At 40.8% G+C, this 13,070-nt stretch overlaps 1 protein-coding gene across 3 annotated transcripts in view; it reads left to right on the top strand.

Annotated features, from left to right (window-relative positions):
- F8 (coagulation factor VIII) overlaps positions 1–13,070 on the top strand; it is a 515,303-nt gene that overhangs the window by 198,405 nt on the left and 303,828 nt on the right. For all 3 annotated transcript variants that reach the window (XM_075184684.1, XM_075184685.1, XM_075184683.1), the window contains 2 exons: positions 2,368–2,497; positions 8,941–9,028. In XM_075184684.1, the coding sequence (XP_075040785.1) occupies positions 2,368–2,497; positions 8,941–9,028 (218 nt within the window). The remainder of the gene's footprint in view (positions 1–2,367; positions 2,498–8,940; positions 9,029–13,070) is intronic.

Here is a 13,070-nt window from a genome sequence, read left to right as displayed (position 1 = left end):
GAGAATGTGTCAGATGCCCTTGCAAGCATTCAGAACTAGTATGTGTTTATGTGTGTGCCTCTGCCTGCATAGAGGGCTGGTGTGTGCCCCTTGGTTGTCCCACTCTATAGGTGCTGTCCTAGTACCTTCTATTTAGCTTTTGTTGTGGCATCTTCTCTTCTTTTGAGTGTGGTACTGGGCTGTGATATCATCGCCGAGTGCCGCACTTCCAGTCTATTACCAAAATGGAGGAGGAGCAGATGGTAGCTTCAAAGCTAGGTAGGTAGGTGCCTAATGTGTGGAAAATCTTTGGGGAAAATAAAGACACTGAATGAGTTACATTCTGTCACTCATGTTTTATCCACATCCTAAATCCTGTGTATAATGTATCCCCTTACTGTAGCCCCCATGTGTCAACCATTTGTCTGCCTTTTCCCTTTAGATTGTAAGTTTTAGTGAGCAGGACCCACTCCATCCTGTTCTCATTACCTTTAACTTTCGCTCATCAGCTATACTGAGCACCTCCCTCCTCGGGCTCTCTGCCACCTAACTCATCCCTCCGTTGTCTTCCGCCTCTCTGAGGGGCTCTAAACCTGTTGCTGTGCTCACACTAATGGGCATAGGTTTCAGTTTCAGCTGCATATACCACTTGCACTCCATTACCCATCAGTAACTGTGTTGAGAGTTGTAGGGGTATATTTACTAAACTGCGGGTTTGAAAAGTGGAGAAGTTGCCTATAACAACCAAACAGATTCTAGCAGTCATTTTGTAGAATGTATTAAATATCAGTCCCCCACCTAATTGACCTCCTCCCAGTCTCCCCCTACCACCCTCCCACTCATGCCCTCCCTCCTGTCCCCCTCTTACCTCCCTCCTTTTCATTCTCCTCTCCCCGGCTCTCCGGCTCAGCCTCCGTTCTCCCCATTCCCTCCTCCTACCATTGTGTCTCTGTCCGTCCTACCCTCCTCTTAGATCAGTGGTCAGGGAACAGGGGTAAATTACCCCAAATGGGGTAATGCTGCCGATTCACATGCTGTCAGTTGGATTGTAGACCCCTTTAAATGTGAAATTGCTGTTGTACCAGAAGAGCCTCAAGGGTTGGCAGAGGCACTTCTTGAGCTGCGATACAATAATGAAGCACGTATTGCATTTGAAAACAAAGCAGATCTGTCATATTTTTGGATGTCAACAGCTGCAAAGGCATCAAAATTGCACATGAGGAGGTGGTCAAAAAGTTGCTGCCTTTTGCAACAACCTACCTTTGCGAACAAGGATTTTACACTCTAACGAACATAAAAACAAAGCAGAGAAATCGATTGGACGCTGAAGACTGTATCCAAATTGCTCTGATATCAAAATGCCCCAATAATGATGCTCTCGTATCAAAAATGAAGCAACATCATTTCTCTAAAACCTGAAGTTTTGAAGTTGAAGCTTTCAAAGAAATTTTGAATAGATTCAATAAAATTTTGAATTCCAATAATTAATAATATATGATTTCCTTCCTTTCAAATCAAGAAGGCAACGTCGTCGTATCTAAATATATTTGGGGGTAAAAGGTAAAAAAGTCCCCTGACCCCTGCCTTAGATTGCACGCTCCTTCAAGCAGGGCCTTCTCTCCTTCTGTTCTCCACCACCTTAACTCTGCTCTCCAGCTCTTTGTCTCTTCCGTTAGGTCCTCCTGCCCTTCTACCCCTCTCTCTACCCCGCTGGGGGCTCTCACCTCTCATCTAGCTGTACATTGAGCTTCTGAGTTACTGTGCTTTTTGTTAACTGTACCGTGTTGTCTCACCCTGTATCGTGTTTCTGTCTGTCCCTGTACGGCGCTACGGATACCTAGTGGCGCCCTATAAATAAAAATTAATAATAATAATAATAAATGATAACTAGAATATGATAGATAATAATAATAATAAATGATAACTAGAATATGATAGGTTGCTATAGGCAACTTCTCCACTTTTTCAAATCTGCAGTTTAGTAAATATACTTAGTAGTGTTATTTGTTTACTGTATAGTACTGTTATACCATGTACTTTGGTGTACACTCTGTAAATAAAGGTTAATAAAAATAATAATAATAATAATGTAATCTTGAAGTGCTAAAAGTTCGTTTTCAAACCATGTTTGTTCAGCTTTTTGAGCAGACAGATTTGGGAACTGTGTACTGTGTTCAATAGTAGTCTGAATAGTTAATATAACTTAACCACATTGATTTAATTAATTGCTGATCAAAAAAGCATGGATAATAGTGCAGCAGTCATTTTGCAGCCTAATTTACAAATATGAGCTTTAATGCCTACAATACATTCATTAATATTGTTTTCATGAGTCTATTTCTATTATTTTTCATTGATTTTCTTCTCAATCTTCCTCATCCTATGTAGTTCCTTATTTAAAAAGGTTGTGTATAGAGAATTTACAGACTCCCAATTCACCCATCTAAAACCATCAGAAATTCCTGGAACAGGGATCCTTGGACCGGTGCTTAGAGGAGAGGTTGGAGATGAAATCCAGGTAAAAAAAAAGAAGATATCTATTAAAAGCCCATATTTTACAGACATGTTCAATGATATTTTAACTTTGTAGAATTCTGCAAAACATTGTTGTATTTAAAATATAAATAAGGTTTGTGTATCAATGTTTTGGAATGTGCAGACTTCTTTTAATAAATATGTGTTTTTCTACTTTCTGCATATAGTGAGTTAAGATGTATGAAGCTCCCAAATTTACTTCACTACAATGTTCCTGATTTCTTCCTCAAAATTTGCCAATCACTGCAAAATTTATATTTCTACTCCAACGCGCAAATCAGAGTAATCCCATTGCTGATTAGACCTGTCCGCTTCCTGTCGTCCATGTTACAATCTCTGTCATTGCATTGTAAAAAAAATAGTCAGGTTGATATTATAATGTATTGCCTTGGTATATGTACGCCGGTGTAGGTTCTGATGTTAATTACAAGCTCAGAAAATGATAGCGTTTTGTGGCAGTCAACGTGATTTGAAAAATACACCAAATTAGATAACAATGAATTACTTGGGTATTTGTGCACCTAGATAACTAATGGAGTAGTAATGACAAGTACAGAAAACAATTTGTTTTGTTGTGGCTTTTGTGTTGTAATTATTGTGTAAAATATGGAAGGGAAAATAATCAGGAATGCAATTCTATAATACTAAAAAGGAAAGTAGTGGAACTACAGGGGGAGTGACCGATCTTTGCCCTTCTCTTCAAGACCCCTTGTCAGGCGCCGCCTCCTCACCCCTCATAGGTGCTGGAGACAGACGCCTCTCTCTGCTTGCTCGCTTCCCGTTGCGTAGCATCAGGACGCTCTTCTGGGTCCTGGGCGCGCATGCACGATATTCTCGCGTCCCATTGCTAGACAACGGGACGCTGTTCTTCTTCGCCTGTCAGCGGTCAGCTGTGCTCTGACTGCCGAAACCGCAGGCTCCAATCAGGAGGCACTTCCTTCTTTTTAAAGCACACTCTGGCAACATTAGGCTGCCCGAATATTGGTTCTACCTGCTCCAGCATTCCTGTCTTGTTCTGCTTGCTACTGGTTCCTGATTTGGCTTGTTATTGACCTTCTCTGTGGATTCCATTTTGTACTGGTCTGCCTGTTCTGGTTTGACCCCTGGCTCATTTCTAGGTTCAACTGGCTCAGAGAGTGGAGCAGCAAGAGTCTAATCAGGCCCAGCTACTGTGTGTCTCGCCTGGATTCTTAACAGAGTTCTCTACCTGCTCGTACGGCAGCTCCACTTCTAACTGCCACTACCTCTGCTCCTACCGCCACCACCAGTAGTTTCCGCCAGAAGTCTACGTATTCCTTCACCAGAGAAATATGATGGAGACCCACAAAAGTGTCATGGCTTTCTCAACTAATGCGTTATTCAATTTTAGCTGGCACCTGATCTCCCTCCTTTCCGGGCATCTCCTTTATGGGAGAAGGATGATTCCATGTTCCAGAATTCTGTGGTCTTTATTGAAACTTACTGCAAGGTTTTTGACAAACCCAGACGGGTGTCTTCTGCTGCCTCTGGGCTACTAGGACTTTGCCAAGAATCACTCTTGGCTGGGCAATACGGTGTACAATTCCGTACCCTAGTTTCTGAAATTCGGTGGAACAACGAGGCCTTGATATCTTCTTTCTGGCAAGGACTAAATGAGCGTATTAAGGATGATCTTACTTCTTGTGATCTTCCTTCCAGTTTAGATGACCTGATCTCTGTGTGTCAAGGTGAATATTCGCCATAGAGGACACACACTTGGCACCTAACTTTCAGCTGCCCACACCGTCCACTGAGGAGTCGATGCAAATTGGTCATTCACACCTGTCTCCAGAAGAAGGAGATAGACTTAAGAGGAACCGCCTGTGTCTATACTGTGGGAAACCTGGACATCTTCTCTCTACTTGCCCCAAGAATCCAGGAAACACCTCCTCCTAGGTGATAGAAGGGAGGTCCACCCTAGATCGCACTACTCTACTCCCTATTCTCTGAAAAATTCTGAGTTTCTGATGCCTGTTACTTTGCTGTCTCCTAAAGGCCCACAATCTATTCTGGGATCTGCTGGGAACTTCTTAGCTGCCAGACTTTTGTCAGAGCTCCGTCTTCCCATGCTTCCTTTATCGCAGCCTTTGGCCTTGACCGCTGTAGATTGCAACAGAGTCGCCAATGGTTCCATTGCTTTTGTGTCCTGTCCAGATGGAGGTAGGAGTTCTCCACTCCGAACACATAAGTTTCTTGGTTCTTCCACGGTCTGTAAACCCAATAATTTTGGGCCTGCCTTGGTTAAGGACCCATTCTCCACAATTCGATTGGCAACGTGCACAGGTCATCTGCTGGGGTTCCTATTGTACCAAGAACTGCCTGAGACCAGTACAACATGCCAAGCCTGCCATTTCTTGTCTCAACATGTCCTGCCATGTGGTTCTTCCCAAGGCTTATTCCGACTATTCCGATGTACTCAGCAAGTCTGCCTCGAAGATCCTACCACCTCATCGACCCTGAGATTGCCCTATCGACCTCGTCCTGGCCAAAAGCATTCCCAGAGGCAAGGTATATCCGCTGATGTTACCTGAGACACAAGCAATGTCTAAATACGTTACAGAAAACCTCAAAAAAGAGGGTTTATCCGTAAATCTTCCTCTCCTGCCGGAGCAGGATTCTTTTCCGTTAAGAAGAAGGATAGCTCCCTTATACCCTGTATAGACCATTGTAAATTAAATGCCACCACAGTGAAAAACCGTTATCCTCTCCCCCTCATCCCGGAACTATTCGACCACATTGGTGAGGCACAAATTGTCACAAAACTAGACCTCAGAGGTGCTTATAACCTTATCAGAATACAAAAAGGGGACGAATGGAAGACCGTGTTTAACACCAGAAACGGGCATTACGAATACCTGGTCATGCCCTTTGGGCTCTGTAATGCTTCTGCGGTCTTTCACGACTTTGTAAATGAAATGTTCTGGTATCTGCTTTATCGGTCGGTGGTTATCTATTTAGATGACAACTTAATATTTTCTCCCCTCTTCGCATCGGTGGCATGTTAAGGAGGTTCTCTCCCGATTATGAAGAAATCACTTATACCGTAAACTGGAGAAGTGTCTCTTCGACTGCTCTCAGGTACCCTTTTTGAGATACCTTGTCTCTGGTACAAGCTTACAAATGGACCCCAGTAAAGTGGAGGCCATTCTCAAGTGGCCCCAACCCGTCGGTCTGAAGGCCACTCAACGCTTAATTGGCTTTACCAATTATTACTTCCAGTTCATTAAAGGATTTGCTACTCTTATTTCTCCCATTACATTACTCTCCCTTAAGGGAGGACAAGTCAAATCTTTGCCTCAGGAGGCTGTACAGGCATTCAAAACCCTTAAAGGGACTTTTTTATCTGCAACCATTTTGAGACAACCCGACCAGAACAGACATTTTTTCTTAGAGGTGGATGCCTCCTCTGTGGGGGTAGGGGCATATCTAAGCCTTGTAGCTTTCTTTCCAAAATATTCTTCACCAGTGAAGCCAACTATGGTATTGATGTCAAAGAACTTTTGCCCATCAAAGTTGCTCTAGAGGAATGGCGCTACCTGCTGGAGGGTGCTCGTTTTCCTGTCACGGTGTCCACGGACCATAATAACCTCACCTACTTGCAGTCTGCACAATGTTTGAATCCTCCCCATCATTATTCTTTAGCAGATTCCAAATGATATTGACATTCTGCCCTGGTACTAAAAATATTAGAGCATAATGCTCTATCCAGATCTTTCGATTCCCCCGATTCCAGTTCCTCCTTCTCGGCCAAACCCATTATCAACCCCTCCAGGATTCTGGATCTAAGTCCACCATCAAGACTCCACAAATGACCGTTCTTTTGTGGACATCCATTTGCGCACAAAGGTTTTGAAATGGGCTCATAAATCCCGATTCTCCGGGCATGCCGGTATCAAGAAGACAGTCACACTACTCTTCCGCTTGTATTGGTGGCCATCCTTGGTCTCTGACGTTCAAAGAAAAAATTCAATTATGCGAGGTTTGTGCCTAGCATAAGATCCCAGAAGATCTCCGGCAGGTCTTCTCCTTCCTCTCCCTGTACTAGATTCCCCGTGGGTCAGTATGGACTTTTTTACTGACCTTCCTTCTAGCCATGGATACAATTCTATTTGGGTGGTGGTTGACTTATTTTTTAAATTGGCTCACTTCATTCATCTCAAAGGACTACCATCTGCTTCCAAACTAGCACTTTTTTTTTATCAAAGAGATTTTCCGCCTTCATGGCTGCCTGGATAAAATCATCTCTGAGCGCGGAGTACAATTTATCTTTAGATTTTGTAGGTCATTCTGTAAACTTCTTGGTATCAGCCTAAAGTTCTCCTCCGGTTACCACACACAAACCAATAGTCAAACTGAGCTGATCAACTAGGATTTGGAGTCTTACATCAGGTTCTATTGTTCGGAACATCAATCTTTCTGGAGCGAATTCTTCGCATAACAACCACCAACACAATTTTGGTCCCAAGTGCAATGCAAATTACGGCAGGCTATGGACCGATAAACTATTTGCAGATCACCATTGGAGGAATTTATCGGTACTTCGAGTAGACAATAAAGCGTGGCTCACCACCCGCAACCTCAGACTTAACCATGAAATTTGCACCTGGCAATATTGGTCCTTTCACTATTACCCATGTTATCAATCCAGTAACCTATAAGCTCCGGTAACCTCCCTCCCTTCGGGTACATAACACCTTTCATATCTCTCTGTTAAAACCACTTATTCTCAATGAATTCTCCAACATTGCCTCTTCGCCACCTCCTGTCAAGACTATCCAGGGTGAAAAATTTGAGGCTGAACAAGTTTTACAGACCTGCACTCTTCGCGGTAAGCCCCAATACTTGATTCACTGGAAGAGCAATGGTCCTGAGGAGAGGTGTTGGGTCAATAAAGAAAACCTTCATGCCCCGCATCTGTTGATGAATTTCTTGAAGGCTCTTGTGTCTGCGCCTAAAAGAGAGAGGGGGTACTGTCAGGTGCCGTCTCCGCACCCCTCATAGGTGCCGGAGATGGATGCCTCTCTCCTGCTGCTCGCATCCCGTTGCTAGGCAACGGAACGCTGTTCTTCTCAGCCTGTCGGCGGACAACTTTGCTCTGACCGCCAAAACCACAGGCTCCAATCAGGAGACACTTCCTTCTATTTAAAGCACACTCTAGCACCATTAGGGTGCCATAATATTGCTCCAGTATTCTTGTCTTGTCTGCTTACTACTGGTTCCTGATTTGGCTTGTTATTGACCTTCCCTGTGGATTCCATTTTGTACTGCTCTGCACGTTCTGGTTTGACCCATCGCTCAATTCTGACTACTCTCCTGGTTATCTCCATTGTATTGGGCTACCGTTGGCTTGATCAGGACTTTCCGACCATTCTTCTCTCATCACTGCACTGGTGACTATCTGGGAGAACCGTGACCTGCGCACCTCACGCAGCCAAGTCCATACCTCCTTGCGGGGCCCCTGGTGTGCCTCCCTGTTTAGTTGTGCTAATACTAGTCAGTGGTAATTCTAGTGTTAACTAAGTGACACCCGTGCTTTGTTCCCAATAAAGCAGAGAGATGGCCCGGGATTGATCTATTCCGCCACTGGAGAGGGGTGCCTAATAGTACTGTAAAAAATATTTTGTGACACAGATTAGAAATGTACACTCATTGAAAAATTATTTAGAAAGGTTTATCTGCACTGATGATATTTAAACTCCTCCTTTGAATTAAATACATACATCAAGCTTTTCACAGTTATTGCAATGCACCATGTCAACTACATATCATATTAACAGTACAAAATACCACATTGCATAATAATGTGTATATAATTTAATTAACAATGCATAAATAAAACCATCCTACACATAGCTAGAAAAACAAATAATGGATTTTACAAGGGCTTATGCTGTACTTTCAGTAATTTATTTACTTTTGGTTTTTGATTACTTTAATATAGAATAAGTGCATTTTATCATATTAAATTGTCCTCTTTCTCCTTTGCTAGACTGGACTGGCAATCTTTTAGGTCTCATTCTCAATCATGAATGTTATACTATTTGTTTTGTGCTATATTCTCACTAAAAATTATTCTACTGTAATTAGCCACATTAATATGGTTGGAATTCTCTAATTGAAGTTTTGAATTTGCTTTTAATTAACTGCTATCTAGGGATATTTTAATTTATTTCTTAAATGTTTTTACATGTTTTTTTTAGCATATATGATAATATATACTAATGTAATAGATAATGCTGAACATTCATGTTTTATGCAGTTATTGTATATTCTTTGTATATTCAATTTCAATGCATTATTTTACTATATATTTTATTAATGTTCTACAACTATGTGACACTGATTTGTTTAATGTAACTAAGAAAATGTCTGATCAAATTGTTTTATCTTCTGCTTCTGTGGTGATAGATTGTGTTTAAGAATATGGCTCGTCATCCATATAACATGTATCCCCAAGGCCTGAGCAGCGTGACCTCTAATCGCCCTTCTTTGACAGGTACAGTGATGTTTTAAAATTGTTTATTTTCACTACATTTTACAATGAAACATATACACATTTTAATGTACAAAGCAAACATCATAAAGAAATAAGATCAATCGTTTGCAAAATAAAAAATCAATAGAATAATTTAAACAAAATTACAAAAATAAAGAAAGGAAGGTAAGTAGTAAATAGGTAAAGAATGTAAGCAGTAGTAGTAGTAGTAGAAAGTAAAATAAGCAGATAAACAAAGAGTTAGAATTTGCAGAAGGAAAAGTTGGTATGTGAGGAGCTTTCCCAAGGCCCTAAACACATCCCTGTTCCCAAGGTATGACAGTTTAAAAATAATCTTTGTACAGTATGACACGAGCACCCTTCTGATGATGCACACACAATAACTTCATGCTTGCACTTTGCTTTTATTGTCAGAATGGCAAAGTAGCACATGACCAGGAAATGCTTCCAATAATTTAAATCCCTCTTTATATTGCTTGTAAGTGGAGATAATTTGGTCTTGGAGAGAAATTAAGCTCCCTCAGACAGCTGAGATTATTCAAGATATTCACACTAAAAATGTGAAATGATATGCACTTACAGGGGAAGTTTGATTTCAATGGAAATACATCCTTAGATTTATTTGTTTGAAATTTAAATATCTATTCATTTCTAAATGTTATAGATATTTAAAGCTTCAGACTTAAGTGTGGACCTAAAAATAAAAGAAATTATTGAAGAGAATCTTTGTAGATTGGATATGTAGGTTCATAATAAAAAGTAATAAAGGACAAATAGGAGTGATGAGACATTGTCTGGTGTCCACTTAAGTAAGGATATTATGAGCTATACTTTGAACATTGAGAAGCAGATTTGACAGGCTAGGGCAGTGATGAGCAAACTATTGCCCGCGGGCCAGATCCGGCCCACTTAGAGGTTCTATCCAGCCCGCCAATATTTTAAAAAATGTCATTAAAATATGCATACAATTATTAGGGCTGACCCTGTGTGTCAGAACCTTAATTTTTACGCCTTCCCAGCTATTTCCTCCATTACACTTCATCCTCCTTCCTAAAAGGACACTTCATATGTCAATCACTCAAACACCTGCCTGCCCCCTAATGACTGAAAGTCATGTGAGAAGAGATGGGCTGGGCCATATACTAAGGCGGATTTCGATTGGCTGCTGTTTTGTCAGTTAGTGGCTCACCAGAAAGACGGATCTGCAACAACCTGCTGAAATAAGTGCTGTGTCTGTACGATCGCTGCACTTATAGACGTAACACTGCTATATAACACCCTCCCGTCCCATTCCAAAAATTTGTATTATATATTTCGATATTTGAGTTTTTTAATAAATTATATTGGCCTGCCTAAAGTTTTTCTTTTTTATTTGGCCCGCTCCGGAAAAAGTTTGCCCACCACTGGGCTAGGGGATCACTGCTATTTTAGCAGAGAGAGCATAGGTGTGTCAAAAAGGTATTTAAATGGCTTATAGAAATTAGTGCTGTATCGACCAGGGCCCAATTGATCAATGGGGACTCTGGAATAATCCCCGATAAATGTTTCATGTTGTACTGAGTTGATCACTATTGTCCTCGGTGAATTATCAAACTCATCTATTGTTAAATGTTTGGGTAATTAGTAAATCAGACAACAGTGAGCTGTTTAAATTCAATGTCCACTCCTCCCTAAATGATTGCCACACCTGTGGTTTAAGCAAGATGACATCACATCAAATTCAAAATAGAAATGTCAACCAACCATAGAAGGGCAAATCCCATTAAAAAGAGATCAACTCCAGTGTAGACTTTATTAGATTGGAAAGTCAAGGGAAAAGAGGAGGCACCAATAGAAAATCCAAAAAGGGAATTAACACAAAATTATAACCTCCGTTACACATGAGAGTCCCCTGCTGGAACCCCTCAAACTTAGACAAAATCTTGAAAACTGACTTAGATTGTAGTTTACTGGAACCCATCCAGTCACAATGCTGTGCAGTTAGCGATTTTCTCCGTCCAGTCACAATGCTGTGCAGTTACGCCAGTTAGCGATTCTCTCCGTCTCCACTGATGAGCACAACACCTCGGCCCTCACTCCTGTCTATTATTATTATTATTATTATTATTATTTCTTATTTTCATGTATTTTAAATAATACCACCACCACCACCACCAAATAATTTATAATAAGGTAATAATAAAAATGGTATATATCATGCAGAGTAAGAGCACATACTAAAAATTATACACATGAAGTAAAACAAACAAGTAGAACTGTGCAGTTGAAGAGAAAAGCAAACAAAGTTCCCTGTTCCTGGAAATTATGTATTTTTACCAATACAAAAAATCTTTAGTGACATCCCAGATATTACAATCATTTTGACAGTAATAAAGAAAAGAACAATATTTTCACTGCCTTTATGTCACTGCAAAAAGGTGCTGTCATTGTAAGACATCCAGTCACTTGTTAACACTGCTGGGCCCCGCCCCTGCTGATGAGCACATTAACTGTGGACCTACACATTATGCAGACTCTGCTAATGCTTCATGCAGCTTCCCATAGACCCTCACAGTCCCTGATACATACACTTACTGACATACACACTTAACACACACCTCTGAGACCTGGGAATATATTTACTGAACTGGGGTCTGAAAAAGTTGAGATGTTGCTTATAGCAACCAATCAGATTCTAGCTGTAATTTTGTAGAATGTACTAAACAAATGATAACTAGGATCTGATTGGTTGCTATTGACAGCATATCCACTTTTTCAAACCCGCTGTTTAGTAAATATGCCCCCTGATTTTTTACCTGAGGCAGGTATGTCATACCAGCACATACTGCCCCACTTAGAGCACTGGTTATACCTGTATGATCTATGGGATCAAATTTAAGATACTACAGGAATTGTGAGGTGTCAGGGCTATTGTCCCTCTTTCTCTCCACTGAGGAGAATATATCTATTCATCAGTAGCACACTTGCTAATAGGGCAGAAAACTTACAAAGCAGCCTTCCCTTTAGAACAACTACTATTGAGGGTCTGGATCTCTACAAAAATTAAGAAAAATGAATGGTAACCTTGGAGCATTTAGGGGATTACTTTCTCTTTTGGATTCATGATCTGATAAAAAAAAAAGTGAGCGTAGGCTTCTATATTTTTACTAAAGCGCTATCTCTTCTGCCCACTTGAAACACGCTAATCTGGAAGTACAGACCATACTTCGCACTGCCAAATGAAATGACACAGCATCTGCAGCTATGAAAACCCCCAATACCACAACCAAATTTGTCACTCCATCTGCAGAGTTTTTTCCTAAAACCAGGGGATCATTCTAGTTCTGGTGTGATGGGACTTTATTTGCAGCCTCAGGATGCTTTACTGCTCCATTATCACAACTCATTTAAAAATTAAATATGCACCAAGGGTTTGTTCTGACTGTTAATTAATCCATGCAATGTCTGTAGATGAGAAGCGGAAGACCACTCTACCTATAAGCTGCTGTGATATATAGTTTAGTGTCCTGATGGTTGGGGCAAGAGTACTTGCTTTATTGCTTCTAATTCAGCCTGTTGTGCAGATATGAGTCTAAAAAGACTCTGGGTTTTGTAGTCTTGTCTAACACTGTAAAACTTGTGTCACATATGAGCAAATAGGATCTTTCAACACAGATGACTCTGTTATATTGGGGAATGTGGTTTATATCTGTAGTCATTTTCCAGTTTTGTTTAGCAACTGAGACAGTACATGCTTAGTCTTATGACTGTTATGTTATGTCCATTGATGTCAATTATCCACTTCCCAAACCTCTGCTGAGAAAACGATGGTAGTGTCTCCTGGAGTAAAATGGTTAATGGTGAGTGAGGAGTTTTGACCTGAATACTACAATATGTTGGCACCTTAATAGCATAATGTATGGTAGCTAATTGTTTAGCACACTTATCAAAACCTTTAGTATGTATGACCACTAAACTATCTGGGTGTGGTGTGGACCTCTGACTAGCTTATATAATTCTAATGACAGGCTTGGGTGCTCGGGGGTGGGGGGTATACAGTATA

Source organism: Mixophyes fleayi, chromosome 9 (assembly GCF_038048845.1).
Source record: "Mixophyes fleayi isolate aMixFle1 chromosome 9, aMixFle1.hap1, whole genome shotgun sequence".
Lineage (NCBI taxonomy): Eukaryota > Metazoa > Chordata > Amphibia > Anura > Limnodynastidae > Mixophyes > Mixophyes fleayi.
This window is presented reverse-complemented; position numbering and strand designations above follow the sequence as displayed.